General features: G+C 29.4%; 2 protein-coding genes and 1 long non-coding RNA gene across 3 annotated transcripts; all 3 read right to left on the bottom strand.

Moving 5' to 3' along the window:
* Nucleotides 1-250: 250 nt before the first annotated feature.
* Nucleotides 251-4,404, bottom strand: LOC107461910 (uncharacterized). Its single transcript, XM_016080469.3, has 3 exons — nt 3,582-4,404; nt 1,205-1,756; nt 251-578 (listed from the first exon to the last, which is right to left on the bottom strand). The coding sequence occupies exons 1-3, from the start codon at nt 4,395-4,397 to the stop codon at nt 468-470; spliced, it is 1,479 nt and encodes a 492-aa protein (XP_015935955.2). The 5' UTR covers nt 4,398-4,404; the 3' UTR covers nt 251-467.
* A 3,637-nt stretch (nt 4,405-8,041) lies between these two features.
* On the bottom strand, nt 8,042-10,064 carry LOC107461911 (uncharacterized). The gene is made up of 3 exons (XM_016080470.3): nt 9,153-10,064; nt 8,443-8,976; nt 8,042-8,194 (listed from the first exon to the last, which is right to left on the bottom strand). Exons 1-3 carry the CDS (start codon nt 10,023-10,025, stop codon nt 8,084-8,086), a joined length of 1,518 nt encoding a protein of 505 aa, XP_015935956.2. The 5' UTR covers nt 10,026-10,064; the 3' UTR covers nt 8,042-8,083.
* A 3,492-nt stretch (nt 10,065-13,556) lies between these two features.
* Nucleotides 13,557-18,354, bottom strand: LOC127741184 (uncharacterized). Its single transcript, XR_008002184.1, has 4 exons — nt 18,174-18,354; nt 17,101-17,158; nt 16,482-16,549; nt 13,557-13,919 (listed from the first exon to the last, which is right to left on the bottom strand). It is a non-coding gene; the product is annotated as an uncharacterized LOC127741184 (long non-coding RNA).
* Between the last annotated feature and the right edge of the window lie 200 nt (nt 18,355-18,554).

The raw sequence follows: 18,554 nt of genomic DNA, 5'->3' as shown, positions 1-18,554 counted from the left end.
ACTTATCATTTAGAGTTTTTTTGACTAATCTTATGTTATTATTATATGAAATTAGTGTAGAGAACATTTTTCTTTTGATAAATATCTCCATCACCATTTCATAATCACTAAGTTTTAATAAATATATGAAATGGAAGAACAACAAATTTCCAACACAATGTATTCACCTAATCACCTTTTACGATTTATGACGTTACAAAAACAATATGTTCTTCGTTCACTTGATCTCTCTCTGTTTTGCTCATGGTTTTCAATGATGATTGAATTTCTTTGGACAGAGGAAGCGGTGTCGGTAAAAATTTGGGTTGATTAATGGACTAACTGATTTTTTTCAGCTTGAATTGCAGCTCTGTCGGCATCTACACATGAAATCTCAAAATTTTGAGTAATATTAAGGTATCTTTGAAGCCTTTAGCTTGGCCAAATGTAACATGAAATCCATACTATTGAACAAATATGATCTATCATCAGTGCATGTAAATCAATTCATCATCTTTACATTCTCTAATTCCAATTTCAATTATGTTGCTAGCGCTAGAGTTCAATACATCACAACACTGCCTTCTTGGACTCAGCAACTGCAACACAAAAACATTAGTTACTAGTGCACTACATTCATTTTAAAACAAATGTCACTTTTAATACACTAATAAAGATGCCAAAATTAAATTAAAAGTTTAATTACTCTATTAGTCTCTGTAATTTTATTAAATTTACACGTAAGTTTTTTTTAGGATTATACTAGGTGTACATTAAAATTAGTCACCAAAGTCAACCATTAATATAAAATATATGCTAGAACATAAATACACATTGAAAATAAATTAAACTACACATGTATTTATACACAAATACATTAGTGCCTGCTTTTAGTGACTTATTTTAATGTACAAATAGCATTTCTTATTTTTATAATTTTTTTCTTTTCAATTAAGTCCCTACATTACTTTTAGTTTTATAATTAAGTCATTTTTATGTAAAAAATATTAAAATCAATAGAATATTTTTTTCAGAAAATATGTGATCAAATATTTAATCAAGTTTTTAATTATAGAATTATAAAATTAAAAGAAATATAGAGAACTAATTAAAAAGAAAAAAATATATAGACTTAATTAAAAATTTTATGAAACTAAAGACAAACCGAATAATTTAAACCTAAATTAAACGACCTTTATTTGAACAAAGTAACAATTTATATTACCTGTTTGATATCTAGCTCTAACTTGTTTGAGAAAACTTTGATCATTTCCAATCTCCTTGGTGATGCCTCATCGTATGAGCAATTCTGGAAATACTTCTTGTAATTGCTTACGATGCTACCATTCAATTTACTATTATTAGCATAGGACAAATCTTGAAGATAGAAAATGGTAGGCCTCTTACACGGATGAGGGTGAAATCCTCTAGTGTTGAAAGTGTAGAGTGGTGAGAGAACATCTCCCCCAGACCAATGTTTGAATGTTCCTTGAACTCTAAGAACATCTGTTAGTAACATAGGATGCTGGTATACCTGAACAGCATAGCCCCATGAGACAGAAATAGTCCATGAAAAGCGCTTGTGATAGCACACAGTTTGTTGTAGGATCCTCTGGGAATCAACATTGACAGCTTGGAATAAATGCTCAAGAGATTTTGCACGCGTGGTGTTGATGTTGGGAAAGATTGGATCAATGTAATCAGGATGGTGGAGAGACACCAAGGGAGTTAAGGGGTGTGAAGCCAATAGCCCAAATGCATTTCTTCGCAAATCAACCTGAACATGATTAAGCAAAATTACTGCCACTCAAAAATAATAACCCAATAAAATTCAAATTCTTCAATCTAGACTCTAGAGAAAAAACATGAACGTTTTTTAGTTTTTGAAATGTTAGACTAAACTAGATTTATACTCGTGCAACGAGGGAAAATTTTCTACTATAATTTTTTTTTTACATATTCTTTTAGATAATTAAAATGATAATAAAAGAGGTTTTGGTTTTATAATTAGTTCTAAAATAGTCTATATAATTCTTAAAACAAAAAAGTATATCATAAACAATTTTATAGTGTAATTCAATGATATAGTATAGTAATGAAAACTAATTCCGACTATCTATTATATATATATTAAAGTATTTAATTAAGTAGAATTTTTTGATAAAGTATAGAAAAGAAAATCAATTTTTTTCTATTCGATTTTTATAAATTAGATTTAAACAAAAAAAAAACATCTAAATACAAATGGCAATCAAACAAAGTTTGAGTCATATAAATTCTACTTCAAAAAATAGTTTTTATCGTCAAATAAAATTCAATCATTTATATAAATTAAAAAAATAAAATTATGAAAAATGAAAAGAAATTCAAATATTTTTGTAATAATTCTTCTTAATATCATTAAATATCAATTGACCTCATAATTTATAATTTATTCCTAAAATTAGAAAAAGATATAATATATATTTGATCTATAACATAAAATATATAAAAATAGAATAATATTTTAATAAATAGAATTAATGACAAAGGAATAATAGGATAATTTTCTTAAAGAATAATTTAATAATGATATTAAATTCAAAAATTAGAAGATAATGCTAATGGATGTTATTGATCAAATTTATTATTAACATTAATTAGAAAGTAATATTAATGGAGATTCTTAAATGAATAGAGATAATAAAAAAATAATTTTTTTTTAAAAATTACAACATAAAAAAAACTTACATGACAAGAGAGTAATAAATGAGATGTTAATTTTTAATTGTGGTAAGTGAAAACTCTTAAATAAATAGAGAAAATAAAAAAATAAAAAATCTAGATGGCAATGGAGTAATAGATGAGATGTTAATTTTTAGCTGTGAAAAAATTTGTATATCAATTTTTATATAAATAAAATATATAGATAGACATTAGGTGTCGAACAATTTGTGGATAGTAATCTATGTTCTGGATTAGACCCAAATTTGCTGGACACCAACTTGGCCCAAGAAGATTTAATAACCCGGCACAAAAAAAAAATCAAAATATTATAATGAAATAAATCTAGGATGGGATAGAAAAAAACAGTTACTCTAAGAGCAATAGAACCTTGGATTCCTAAAATAAACACCCAATTATGAGGGAATAAATCTAAAATGTTATGTAATGAGCATAACGAGCAAGTCATAAAGACCATTAATTAATAAAGTTGTTACCTTACTAACGAAACTGATCACCTTATATAAACTGAGAAATAAGCCAGAAAATAGATAATAAAAGCTATACTAATTACATCTGAAATATTCTTTAGTTTAAATATCGGAATGTCTTTGCTCTCTAGCTCGACCTAATTCATAATTGGACGAGAAGCAAGTTCCTCAACTTCGTACGGTCAAATATTCAGAAAATCATCCGAACAATCTTATAACTTTAGAGAGAATATGATTATCTATTAAAATGAGAGTCATGATTCATTCTATAACTGTATCTAATGTAGCATGATAATAAATACTAAGAAAACACATAAGAAATAAGTCATACAAATAGCCAAAATTATTTAACTACTTTCAAGGATCACATCTCATGTGAAATTAAATAAAAAGCAAGAAGGAAAGTACCTGATGAAAACCGGGTTCAAGTGTTAAAGCAAGACCAAGTTCAGTGACACAAGAGTAGACTCTGCCATCACTCCCATACACATGCGGATACCGTTGAATGCATTCATCAAACACCTTCGCCAACACCTTCGCCAGAGAACCACTTATAGCAAAACCAGCTCCACCATATGCCATGTCAAAACCAAAGAACCACTTCTGTTTATAACTCTCCGAATTCGACCCTATGTAGTACCAAAGCCTATCATCATACTTGGACAGCGTCTTCACCAGATTCTCCGGCAAGAACACCGTGTCGTCGTCACCAAACACATACCACCTCACACCCGAATGATTCAATGCCACTGTCTCCTTAAGCACACGCGCCACGCGGATCGCCGATCGAAGACCGCCCCGGTAACTGTACTTAAACCGGGAAGTGTCTTCAGAGACACACAGAGGAGGAAGAGAAGAAGAGTCATTACCATTCTCGATTGGCGTTTTGTCCACGAATACACACCCCTTCATTGTTTTATTGTTCCACCAGAGCTTTGTGTATTGTTTTCTCTTAGGCCATGAATCTCCACTGGAGGCGATTCCAAACACGACATGGTCAATAGTGGTTGAAGGATAATGTTCTTGTAATGATGATGATAGTTTTGAAGAGTAGTTGTTATTCAAGTGTTGTAGTATTTGCTTTGGTGTGTCTAGAAGCTGAGTTGATACAAGGATGTAATAAGTGACACAAAATGAAGTTGAGAGTAATAGAATCAAGTTTCTCAGAGATTGGCTTTTGCTCTTGTTGGTGCTTTTCTGAATCATCATCAGATGCTGCTGCATTTTTATGTTATTGTTCTGCATATTGCAGCATTCAACAGTTGTGTATGTATGTATACAGGAAAAGAAATTAAAGTTAGGTGTAACTGCAACTTGATTAAAAGAATATTATTTCTTATTGTAGTGAGAAATTAACAAATGAATAGTGGTAGCAGAAAACTCGGCGTAAAAAATCCTTTTTTAGAAGACTTTTAATTGTATGAACGTTTCATTCTTTGGAGTAATAGTAACTTCTTTCTTCTTTAATTTGGTCCACGAGGTTGGCTTGTTCCCACAGAAATAAGAACCACGTGCCCCTTGTTCTAACAAAATTATTATTCACTGCAACATGCATGCCTTGTATAGATCAAGAATCCATGAAAATTTATTACTAAATACAATACTATTTTCAGATTATTTTTCTATATGCCACTGTTTTATTAAGGGTGACATTTTTTTTTTTTTTTTGCGTTACCAAAGTTGTTAAACCATTTAGTAACTTGAGTACAAAAATACTAAAGTAAAAGGTGCGAAAATAATTTAATAATAAATTTGTAAAACGATAGATGATGGAGTGATATAAAAGCGGATGAAACAGAGTTTTATAATCATGTCATAATTTAATCTAAACCTTTTAAATTTCTACTAAATAATTAAATAAGATCTTAATAAACGACGGAATTAAACCTTTGCTTAGGATTATGTGTTTACTTTCTTACTCACAGGAGGGAAAAGCATGCTTTGCTCCGCTTAGAAAGATGAAAGAAGAAAGGACAGGTGTCTATGTAAGGCAAGATTTGTGAAGAATTCATCTAGAAGCAGGTGTGATATGAGGGGTTTTTTTGTATGAAAGTAAAAGTAATGATATACTCTGTAATTTTTTTGTGTTTTTTAAAATGATGGAAAGTATACAAATTGAAAATTTTGATTTCTGTACTTTAAATTTTTTTTTAACACAAATCAGATGGTCTGATTTTTATGTCTCAGACAAATTAAACAAATCGAACGGTTCAATTTCTATATTTTTATAAATCGAATGGTAATTGTATCTCTACAAATCGAATACTGTAGACAATTTAAAAAAAAATAACATTACAACTCCAACATAAAAAACAAAAAGTTCGTGGTATGATTCTGTGCACTGAAATATAGGGATGATTTTTGGGCCTCGAATGCATGAAAAGTGAGCATATTCCTTCACTCCCGGATCCTCTATGTGGATCTATCATGTGACGACTAATGTCGGCGTTTGATTCTTTTTGCTTACACTAATCGAATCTTAACGCTACGTTTAGATCCATCTACATGAATGGAGTGAACGTCATTTTAGTTATATACTTATATGGGAATATAATTTAAATTATATTATTTATTATTAGATCAATTTTAGTAGTTTTATCAAGTGAAATGGTATAAAAAGTAATACTGTCATTCTAGTTTCTTTTTATTAAAGTAAATTTTGATCCTAAATACGATCAATTGAGTAAAATGAAATATGTGTTTCGTTCCATCCAATACAATAAAACTCAAGGAATCCCAAATTAACAATTCAAAGATAAGAAAATGTTAGTATACTACCTATGCTATATTCTACTCCACTCAAAGCCATTAACTAAACATATGGTACGGTCTAAAAGGAGATCAGAGCTGCCAAACACAGGAAGTGTAAGATATGATTCAATCAAATTAAAGAAAGATTATAACAAGGGCAAGGAAAAAAATTACATCAATCATATTAAGTGTATATAAAAAATATTCATCAATTACCCATTACATAGAGATATATTTGACATCAATAATCTCACAATTTTTTTTAATTATACTATTTATAATCATTAATTTTTAATATACATAGAATATTTTTATTCATACAATCTCTTGAATTCAATTCATATCAAATTTTTTTTAATAATACAGTAGAAATTTATATATTTTTTTTAGAGATGACAATTCAGACTGATCTAATAATCTGATCTATTTTAAATAGATGAATTTTTACAATAATTAATCGAATATATAATAAATTTGGATAAGACATGCTTATTCTAATATGGGACGAGTATGTTCTCAAGTAATTCTAATACTACTAATAAATATGATATCCAATAACCAAACTAATTTATTAAGGTTTTAAAGGAAATAATTTTCATTAGTTATTTCATTTTCTACAATTATTAATGAGTCTCAAAGTCAAATTTCATAATTGTGGAATTATATTTGTCAAAGTCTATGTTTATTCACCGACAATTTACGTTACTATTTCAAAAATAAAATCAAAACTAATTTAAAGATATTAATTAAGAATAATTTATTCAAGTCAGAAGGTACAACCATGAATATTGTTTAGGAAAGTCTTTCAAAATTTCATTGATTATATATAAGTTTTAAATCTATTTAATAATATGTAATTCTTAGACTTTTTGTTCTTCTACAAATTTGTTATTTGTTCCGTATGAATGATTTATAGATATTTATGAATTTATTCGGACTCAATTCAGTCAATTGATTTATTCACAATTTAATTTACAATTATTCTAATAATGTGTTGGTTACAATTGAGCAGCAATGTTAACTTTAACTAATATGCTCTTTTTTTTATAAGCTAACTAATATGCTCTTGCAATGGACCCAAATAACTTTACTTCTATGATCCCATATTTAGTTAGTTATCCTAACAGTAGCTTAATATTAACTGTTTTTTTTTTAAATCAAATTTACTATATCCGTGAATAATGAAACAGAAAAAAGAGTAATATATAAATGTTCACAACGAATATGAGTACTTAAATATCTGTTCCATTGCCATTCTTTTTTTTTCCGTACAAATTAAAAAAGTGTTTCCTATCTTAATATATTGAGTAAGTGAAATGCACTCTTTTATTTCGTGAAAAATATAAAGAAAAGGAAACAAGTATTTAAGAAGTAATTTAGTTAGAGATTCAATAATTATTAACAAGGGCGATGCAAGGAACCTAACCCGATAATACAGATCTCTGTATACAAATAACTTACGAGTAATGCTAGGGAGCCAGCAATTTTTGTGATTGTTAGCCATCAATTAGCTATCAATGATGATTTGATGGTGAGAGATTGGTGTGAAATTTCATCCAATGGCTCACCTTCCTCTGCTGGTTACATGCTGGCCAAAATTCAATAAAACTGCTGGTCCCCTAGACTTTTCCATAACGTTAATTGAGCTGCTAATTATCATTTATTAGATTCAATCTCATTTCTTGTTTCAAAAAGTTCTTTTATTTTTTATTATTAAATGCAGGAATTGCTATGATGAACCCTGTGAGCCAACTCTTGCAAGCTGGACCTGAAAATGCCGAACCTATAAATAACTTGACAAACTTTTTACATTTAATTTTTGTCAACAATCTATACTTTCAATGTAAGAATATCTATGAATTATGTATTGAATTAATATATGTCCCTTTACAACAATCTCTTCCAATCCCATCATGTACACAGTACACTAGCAAGTAGCAAGGTTCTTCAAAAAAATTCCTTCTGCTAGAGTATATTAAAAGAGTTTAATTTTAATATACTAATAGTATAAAACGTTTTATATAGTCGTACAATCATATATTTATATTCATTATTTTTACTAATGTGACAGTTACGTAATTAAATACACGTGTAAAACTATTTTATACTGCATCAAAATTAAATTTATGTCAAAATAGGTTTAACTCTTTTGTGATCCATCAGTGCATATAAATCAATTCTTCATCTTTACACTCTCTGATTACAACTTCCATCATGTCACCTGTTGTGGAGCGCAATACATCACAACAGTGCCTCTTAGGACTCTGCAACTGCAACACAAAAAACAGAGGTTATTAGTTGTATAATGATGAGGTGAAAATTCATATGCAATTGTATTCATGTAAAAGTAGTAATTGAAAACTATTAAATAATAATTTAGACAAATATGTTAAGTTATCTAAAGATTCTTAATTATTATCTTCACACAAAAAAGTATTTTTATGTGGGCGTCTAGTAACAATAAAATAACATTATATAATTACAAAAGTAATGTCGTGTTTCTAGTATTTGAGATTACCTGTTTGATGCCAAGGTCTAGCTTATTTGTGACCACTTTGATCACTTCAAGTTTCTTAGTTGGCATGTCATGTGAGCAATTTTGAAAAGATTTCTTGTAATTGCTTATGATGAAGAAATCTTTACCATAAGAAACCTTATCTAGGTAGAAAACAGAGGGTCTTGTACATGGATCAGGGTGAACCTCTCTTGTGTTGAAAGTGTATATTCCTCCAACAACACTCCCTCCTTCCTTCCACTGCTTGAAAGTCTTTTGGACTCTCACTGCCTCTGGCAAGGGCAAGTTGTTATGGAAAACTTGGACAGCATATCCCCATGACACTGAAACTGTCCATGAAGATTCATTGTCATAGCAAACAGTTTGTTGTAGCACCCTTTGGGAATCAACCTTTACAGCTTCAAATAAGTGTTGAAGAGCTCCTTTTGCTGTCATGTTGGGAAATATTGAATCTATGGCTTCTGGATGGTGTAGGGACAACAAAGGAGTCATTGGATGAGCAGCCAATAGGCCAAAGATGTTTCCCCTTAGATCAACCTAATCCAATTTCATAATCACAATATATACCAAAAGAACATTACAAATAAATTACTCGAATACTTATTTATATGCATTGATTTTTAGTATACACCTAACATGATTGTTCTAAAATTTCTAAAACAAAAGTCACCCAAAGTAATCCAACATTTTTTCCCAAAGTAATAAATTGTTACCTGATGAAAACCAGGTTCATGTGTTAAGCCAACTCCAAGTTCTGTTATGCAAGAGTAGACCCTTGCATCACTTCCATATAGATGAGTATACCTTTCTATACAAGAATCAAAAACCTTGGCTAGCACTTTCGCCAGAGGAGCACTTATAGCAAAACCGCCACCACCAAAGGCCATTCCAAAACCAAAAACCTGGCACCCTTCATACATCTCAGTGTGTGCACCAACATAGTACCAAAGCCTATGATCATACTTTGACAGAATCTTCACAAGATTCTCCGGCAAGAACACCGTGTCGTCGTCACCAAACACATACCACCTCACATCAGAATGGTTCAATGCCACAATCTCTTTAACAACACGCGCCACACGGATCGCGGATCGGAGGCCTCCCCGCCGGTAAGTGTAGCGAAATTTCGAAGTGTCCTCAGAGACGCACAGAGGAGGAAGAAGAGGAGAAGAAGAAGAATTATTAGTATCATTGCTTGGAAGAGTATCCAAAAAAACACACCCTCTCATTCCGTTGTTGTGATTCCACCATAGCTTTGCGTAATCTTTTCTTCTAGGCCATGATTTTCCACTAGAGGCAATTCCAAACACAAGGTGATTGAGTGTTGTAGGGTCAGAAACATGATGTGATGAATGGTCAACGTTGACTATCTTTGTTGTGGCCAAGAGTAGCACTGAAACACAGAGGGTGATGGCACAAAATGTTGAGATGGTGGCTAAGATGAATTTGATCATAGGGTGGAGTCTGGTGAGGTTTTGAATTGGTGGCTTCTTCATGTTAATTAAGGTTGGAATTATGATGAAGTTGTTTGAATATATGCAGAGGAAGGAAACAAGAGGGATTATTTGTTTGAAGTATATATACATAGAAGCGCAAAAAAGTTGAAAATGTGAAAATAAACGTAAGCAATTAATAAAGAAGAGAGTATAGTAACATGGTAGCACAATGTGCGGCTTAAGAAAACTAGAGAACTTTGAGGGTTGGATCTAGTATTGTTAGTTCTTGATGCGTGTATTGTAAGATGGGTTCGGTAGAGTGCCACTTCTTAGTGGTGAACGGCCTTTGATTCAAGTCAACCAAAAATCCAGTAAATAAGGAAAAGTACAGGGTACCCACATATTATCCGCCAACTTCTGTCAACTCTTATTTATATTTGTGTTTCTTAGAAGTGTGTTCGTAGATGTGTCTAATAATTAATATATTTTAAATACATATATAAAGAGACACATCTAGAAAAATATATCTATAAAGACACTTCTATTAAACACAGTTATAAAAAAAACATTTTTATTAGACACATCCACGAACACACTTCTATAAAACACAATTATAAATAAGAGTTGGCAGAAGTTGACAGATATGCTGTTGGTAATGTAGCGGAACCGAGTAAATAATTATGGATTACATAAATATGTATTATGTTAAATTTCTTTAATTAATAAGCATTCTCTTTTTCTTTTTGATCCAAGTCTCAAAATGATTTCCTTTTCGAAAACCAATAAGAATATTTTTTTTCTGTTTTCTTTTTGTCTTAATTTTTTTTTCTTTTATTTTTATTTTTATTTTTATTATTTATTTATTTTTTTGTATACAGCGGGACCTGAAGCCCAAAGAAAGCAAGCTAAGAAAAATTATAGAGTTGGGATGAAGGACCTGAAACATCACAAGATAGCATACTCACAAGAGGAGCAGGAGAGGTGTTCCACACTTAGGTGTAGGCTTTCTGATCTAAGTTAAAATTAGCCAATCAATCTGCACAACCATTGTCATGAGAAATTCGGATATTCCAGTCCCTAATGATATACTCAGATGCGGAAGTATAAAACAGAATTAGAGTTAGAGTTTCCCCACTCTTTTTCCTTTTTTTTTTTGACCTTAATACAACACATCCATTCTACACGGGCTCATTTTTTTTTTGTTATTGGAGGCATGTATGTGATGTGCTGTCTTATGGAGTATAGTGGTGCTAGACTAATTTGTGAGAGCAATTTTTTTGACTTGTGCTATAGATAAGTTGGACCATACGAGTTATGTTTAAAAAAAAATATTATGGATAAATCAGATGATCCGATTTGTAGGAAGAAAAATTTTAAAATTTAAAAGAAGCAAATCGAACCCTCTGTGTTGTATGAAATTTTTTTTTAATAAAACAGAAATTAAATCGAATGGTTCGAATTGATTTTTTTTTGAAATCCAACCATTCGATTTGTTTGAAAACACTTGCATTGTCCGATTAGTAATTTTCTAATACCATACGCTTATAAAATATGCTGCTTCTCCGTATTGCTGTCAGGGTTACCTTCTCCATAATAAAATTAAAAACTGTTTTACGCGTGCTAGAAATGAGTTTTTTTTGTCTACCTTTTTTTCTCAATATTTTATTTAACTCTCAACCACAAACGGGTAACTCACACGGTACATAGTACTAGCAAACAATCAAAAACCATACAAATATTTTTTTAATCGACTTCTAGTGGCTAAGGCCAGATTTCAACCCAAATTCGGTTGTTCGAGAAATGTGCCCCTCAATAATTTCTTTTTCTTATGGTTCTCTATTTTTGTTCTTATTCCTCTCTTACTAAATAGTAAAATCGAGAAAGAGAAGGTTGCTGAATTTTCGGCCCGCAACTTTCTTAGTCACAGTCCAAAATTTATAAACAGAGCTGGCAATACTAAGGACCTATTTGTTTTTAATTTTTAATTTATAAAAAATAATAGTATTAATATTTGATATAATTTTTAAAATTAAATTATAATTTTCTAAAAAGTTATTTAGAAGCTTATAGAAAAATTAAAAAAAAAATAACTTTTCTCATAAGGCTACTACTTTTTATCACATTTCTATAAAATAGAAACTTTTATAACTAAAAATCCAAATACAAAATAACTTATTTATAAACTACTTTTAATATAATTATTTATTGTTTAAACTATTTTTTCAAAAGAAGTTTAATTAAATTGTTTACCCAAATTATGCCTAAATCTACTTGTGAATATATAATCTGATCCGATCTATTCGAGTAGAATTGACCATTTGATTTTCAGCAAATCTGATTGAGAGTGGAGCGGGTTAATCTATAGATATAGTTAGGTGTGAATTTAAGTCTAATCCAACCCAACCAACCTATACTCCTAATATATTATACTATATAATTAAAAATTATTATACATATATAACGAAGTTGATGAAATTAAATCTATATCTTTTCACTTTTGTAATTTTAACATGGATTTTATTATAATTTTGTTGCTTTTAATTTTAATATAGGCTTAATGTTGTATTTTCTATTTTATTAGTATGTTTATGGACTATAGAATGGTTAAATATTATGTTTGATTGAAAAAAATTTCAACTCCGGATAGACTTATATTTTAGAGAAAATTTAAACTAAGAGATAGAATTAGGATAGTAGACCCTACCCTATTTTACCCACGCCAACTTACTTGTGAATTATTGCTGGATTTTGATCTTTTAAATTTTGAATTTTATTTTAAAGGATAGTGTGATCTTTCACGATTTATTTTATAGGTGGGATCAAGAAAAAATATAAAAAAAATCATTTAAAAATGAGAGATCACACTTTAACCTCTAAAATTAAAATTCAAAATTTAAAATATCCAAATTCATTATTGCTAGCATAATACACACATGGAAATAGGGTGCAAATCTCACATAAACCCACCTGATTATTAATGAATAATATTATACATCTAAGTCTTTATTAATTAAATCTAATCAAATTAGTTTAATATAACAAAAATCAATTATGACTAATATTATTCTAAATCTTATTATTTAATTTAGTTAAACTTAGTTTATAAAAAAATTTAAATGTGTAACATTACTTTTTCAAAAATTAATATGAACTAGGGTTTGGATCCGGCTGATAATATTCATATTGAATTAACTAGAAGTCCATAAAAGAGTTTAAAATTCAAAACTTTATAAGTGTGTTAGCATAGTTTAAAATTTAAAACTGTGTTAGCTTCTTTTACATTTGTACATATATATAATTAGTCATTCTTTTCTATTTTCAATTGAATAAAAAATATACAAGTTATCTTTATATATTGTTTATTTTTATTACGTACTCTCTCAATTTTACTGTGGTATCATCTTTAAAGAAGATACATAAACTATATTTTTTATAAAAAATTATTATACTTTTTTTACTGATAAAAATAATTTTGTTCTTGCTATTAATTTAATATTTTCTCATCTCATTAAATATTTTTTTATCTTAGCCAATAAATTATAATTTAAATAGTATAATCTCTCCATATTCATCTAAAAAATTTGTGATTTGAGTCTTCGATAATATATATATAGAAAAAGTATGAAGAGCTAATAGAATATTTATACAATATAGACAATGAATGTTTATATCTTAATCGTGTTGACAGCAACTACAAACATACCAGTTGAAGACTTTTTTTTTAAGATTCAAATAGTAATGAACTTCCATTAACCTCGTCAACGCCCGCAAAGACTAAAAAACGCTAAGAAAATTCGGCTTCATTCCATCGTACTAAGTCAATGCTACAGCCGACGCCACTGCCACCTGGCTGATTTGGCTTTTTGTCTTCCGTGGCATTATCTGAGTTAATCTTGTGGTATTCCGTTGCTGCTTTCTCCTCCACTGCCTCTTTCACGACTGCCGCATCTTTCACTGCCATGGCTTACGTGGCTCCTGTCATCGATGGCACCGCCATCCGAGAGTTAATCTTGCAGTACTCCGCCACGGCCTGCTCCTTCCAGCCTTCAAATAAGAATTAATATATAAATTCTCTTTAAATACTTTCTCAATTTATTAAAATGAGAATATAATGTTACTATATCTCCATTTTAATGACAAATTACTCTTTTGTTCACAAATAATTAATTTGTTATTTATATAATAGAATATTTAAACTTAAACAAAAGATTGGTTTAGGAACTTGTTCATGAGATATTTAATTATTATGCAAATATAAACAAAAGATTTTGTTATTAAAATATAAAAAATATAATGATATAAGCTCTGTAAATTAAAAAAAAGAAATATTTAACGAAGATGTTGAATTAATATGCAATAATCACTTAATCAATTTATATTCTAACAAAAGACTATTTTTTTCCCTTTTAATAGTAGTTGTCCAAACATAACATTAAAATTTAATAACACAATTTTTTTCCAAAATCATTACTAAATAGAGATAATAATCAAAATAATTTTCTTAATTTTTATCTTTACTATGACCAAATTAGCCCCTTAAGAGTTAAGAGAACACCAAATTTTAATTATTTTTATTATTATCTCTATTTAGGAATGATTAGGTAAGGGATCAATATGATTATTGTTTTATTTTGTTATTTCTAAGTCACAACTCTTGTATTTTGTTGAGAAATCTCATTATAAATTCATTGCATTGTTAGATTGAACACTAAGGTAGATCGAAAAATATTGAAAACTTATCATATTTAATGATCCCACGTCAAAATATATATAAAAAATAAAAAGGAGTTCCCAATTTAGAAAAAAAAAGTAAACTCATCCTTAGTCTTAGTCGACCTTTTCTAAACTAAGTAACTTGCTTAATATAGAATCCATCTTATAGTACTAAATTAAGAAAATCTATCGTGACTATAAATAATAGAGGAATGAAATTTTATAACCTTAATATCTTTGATTTCCTAGTATAGAAATATGATGAAATCACTCCAACACTTGAAGTGTCAATGCTTGCATAAGATTAGCTTTATGAGTTTGCTCCACGTGATTTGCTCCGATCCATTATTATTATTATTATTTGGAATCCAATCATGATTCTAATTAATATTTTCGTTAGTAATTTATGATTCTGTAGATGAATAATATTATTTTTGTTTGTGAAAATTGTTATTCATCATTGATGGTTTGAATTGAATGTAATGTAAAAGTTCTGTATTAAAAAAAATATTTTTCTGTATTTGAATGTAATACGAAGATATTTAGATGTATTTTTTAAAAAATCAAAACTCTTCTTTTTCCTCCTCCTCATCTTCGCTGCTTCTTCTTTCTTTTTTCTATCATCATCTTCTTTTTTTTCTCTTATTAATCTTTTTTGGTCTTGTTTTATCTTCTCAAATTTTTTCTTGCTTTACTTTTTTAACAAGAATAAAAACAAAAAAATCAAACAAACTAAGAAGAAGAAACACGTAATGGTACAAAATTACTTGGAAAAGAATGAACTTACATTCGTTCAACTAAAAGAAAAATAAAAAAATAAGAAAAAATGCAGCATTAGAGGAAACACTTTTCTGTATTTGCAGTAAATTTGGGTGTAACACGAAAATATTTGGGTGTAACACAAAGATATTTGGGTGTATTTTTTTAGAACTTTTGGTGTATGTGTACTGATAAGTTCTGCATAATTCAAAACTCTTTCGCTTCTTTCTTCTCATCTTCTGCTGCTACTTCTTCTTCATCTTCTTATTTCATATTTTCATAATTCTTCTTAGTTAGAAAAAATTAAACAAAAAAGAAAAAATATATAATATTGCAAAATCAATAGAAAGAGAATGACGAAAAAAATGCAGCAGCAACAACAGTAATATAAAAATGACGATGAAAATGAAACACGCGAAGAAAAAGGAGGAGAAACGCAAAGAAGAAGGAGAAAAAGAAGGAAGAAGAGGAGGAGGAACGCGAAACGCGCTATGAAAACCGTTGAATAACATGCGCATTTACATTTGTAGAGTGAACATTTTTTTTATTGAGTTTGACTTAATTTGTATGACTTGTAAACCAAACTGACTTGTGTAGTACTTCTAACTTACAAAATAACAAAACATCTCGTCAACACGTTCACAAATAATTAATTAATTTGTTATTTATATAATCAAATATTTAAACTTAAACAAAAGAGTGGTTTAGGAACTTTTTCATGAGATATTTGGTTTTTATGCAAATATAAACAAAAGATTTTGTTATCAAAATTTAAAAAATATAATGATGTGAGCTCTAAATTAAAAAAAGGTTTAATTATTCTGCAGGTGCCTATAATTTCACCAAATTTTTAATTAGGTTTTTATACTTTTTTTTTTCAATTGGGTCCTTATACATTTTTTTTTCAATTTAGTCTTTGTTAACGCACTACTAGAAAATGGCTTAATAAAAACAGATTTACAGACAAATTTAATTTATATTACAGACAGATTTTTGGGATAGATTGGTGAAGTTTCTTTAGAACAAGGGTATTTGGAATAGATTAAACTTATCAGCAATAGTCATAGTCTAAGACCTGTCAAAAAATTTAAAATAAAGGGTCTAAGAAGCGAAAACTAGATAAAATTAATATACCTGTCCAAATGAAGATTAACTTCTATCAGAGACTCCGCAATACAACACTAGTGGCCTGCTCAAGATAACTGATAACAAACAAATGAATAAAAAAATAAAAGAAAAAGAAAAAAATTGAAAACTGAAAACTGAAAAATGCATATCCAAAATGGTTTGATCAAGATACTAAAAAAACTGAAAACTCAAACTGCTTATATATTTCCAATTAAACAATAGATTAAATTCCACTAAATCATAAATTTAAATACTATAGTTATAATTTTTATGACCAAAGAAATTAAATCACTAGACACAAAGTGCCTATAATACTCTACACATTATTAAAATGGACAATGCTCACAACGTACAATACGTGATCTTGATTAATCTGCAATACTGAAAAATATGGGAAGGATATGACAATAATAATAACAAAAAAAAACTGTGAATGGATAGAAGTTACAGAAATTGGGTTTAGTGAGAAATAGTTATTACCCAAAAAGAAAAGGTTCTAACTTTGCAACACAAATAACAAATGATCCAATAACAACAGCAGCCACAGACTGAGCAGCATAACCAATCAACTAAGAAAATTTTATATATATATAAAAAAAGTAACATATTTGAGAAGCTTCCGTACCTTGGATTCAGCTCCAACCCAGCTCAGAAAAACTCCAGGTCCTGTTTGTTCAAGGGACCTTCACAGAAAACCACTGTGTAGTTAAAAGAGCAAGTATGTTTTCTTATTAGAAAGCACATAACAAGATCGAAGAATGTTTCCGTTTAAAACTAAATATATCTAAAAGAGCAAGTATGTTTTCTTATTAGAAAGCACATAACAAGATCGAAGAATGTTTCCGTTTAAAACTAAATATATCTGGTTTGTCTTATTAAAATAAGATAGAAGAATGTTTCCGTTTAATAATGAGAAAAATAAACTATTTTTATGAAGACAAACATTAATAGATTATTTTCTAGAGAATATTACAATTCTTAATTTCTTAGAAGTGCATTATCATTTTCCATGTTTCTTAGAAATATTTCATTAATAGTATTAAATAACAAATATATTTAAACTAGAAAAAGTAATAGAGCACAAGAAAAATAAGCATTGAGTCTGAGCCTGAGGGATGAAGGGTCCCACTCCCACACAGCAAATACTAAGTGCAGCTATATCCTCCTCAAAAGTTTGCAACTGGCAACTGCAGCTTCTTCCCATTTTCATTTCCACCCAACTTTCAAAACCAATGCGCACTCACAAACTCTCATCACAGCCACAACACGGATCAACTTTTCTCACTCACACTCTCGCATTATAATCAAACAATAAGGGCAGAAATAGATCAATAATTTTTTTATGTTTAAGACATCCATGATCCATAAACAGCAACTTTAACAATGTATAATGAATTCTTATCAGATTCAGCAAAATATATAATAAATTGACCAAAACACCATTCTGAGACTTTTCATCAAACAACTTACATGCATCATTTGAAATGCTTTGATTAAATAAAAAATTCATCACAGCAACCAAATAAATCACAAAATCAAAAGCAAACCCTAGCTTAATCCCAAATCGGAAATGAAATCAAGCAGCAATTAAACTAACCAGAAGAAAATATAGTCACCATCGATGTTGGGTTTGAAGAGAAGAAAAAGTCACTGAAGGAGGATTAAAATTTATACTCATAAAAGTAGAGTTAGGTTTACCGAGAATGATGAATGACAACGACGAGAGTGATGGAAGTCCCAAAGGTATTGATGATGGAAGAATGCGGTGGATGACTGTGGTTATGGAACAGTGGTGATAGAAGAATGTGGCGCTGAGGAGCAAGATTTGGAGTCTGAAGCTGCTTGTGAAACAACGGTGAATGGAGTCTGAAGCTGCTTGTGAAACTGTGGAGCTCGAGGGTATAGAAGTAGTGTTTAGGTTTAAGTCAATATTACCGACGGAAATTTTTAAATTACAGACGGATTTTTTCGTCTGTAATAATTTAACAAAACGCACCGTTTTTGTCCATTTAATTACAGATGGAAAATCCGTCTGTAACCATTTCCCACGAAAAAATTAATTTTTTCGACAGAATTATC

This window comes from Arachis duranensis, chromosome 8, assembly GCF_000817695.3.
Source record: "Arachis duranensis cultivar V14167 chromosome 8, aradu.V14167.gnm2.J7QH, whole genome shotgun sequence".
Taxonomy (NCBI): Eukaryota; Viridiplantae; Streptophyta; class Magnoliopsida; order Fabales; family Fabaceae; genus Arachis; species Arachis duranensis.
The sequence above is the reverse complement of the archived record's forward strand: the minus strand, read 5'-3'. Positions and strand labels throughout refer to the sequence as shown.

Coding starts and splice junctions, on each gene's coding strand:
- LOC107461910 (XM_016080469.3), bottom strand. CDS start 4,397: ATGCAGCAGCATCTGATGATGATTCAGAAAAGCACCAACAAGAGCAAA. Junction 1,757..3,581: donor TTGAACCCGGTTTTCATCAG/GTACTTTCCTTC, acceptor AATCATGTTCAG/GTTGATTTGCGAAGAAATGC. Junction 579..1,204: donor TAGAGCTAGATATCAAACAG/GTAATATAAATT, acceptor TTTGTGTTGCAG/TTGCTGAGTCCAAGAAGGCA.
- LOC107461911 (XM_016080470.3), bottom strand. CDS start 10,025: ATGTATATATACTTCAAACAAATAATCCCTCTTGTTTCCTTCCTCTGC. Junction 8,977..9,152: donor ATGAACCTGGTTTTCATCAG/GTAACAATTTAT, acceptor AAATTGGATTAG/GTTGATCTAAGGGGAAACAT. Junction 8,195..8,442: donor TAGACCTTGGCATCAAACAG/GTAATCTCAAAT, acceptor TTTGTGTTGCAG/TTGCAGAGTCCTAAGAGGCA.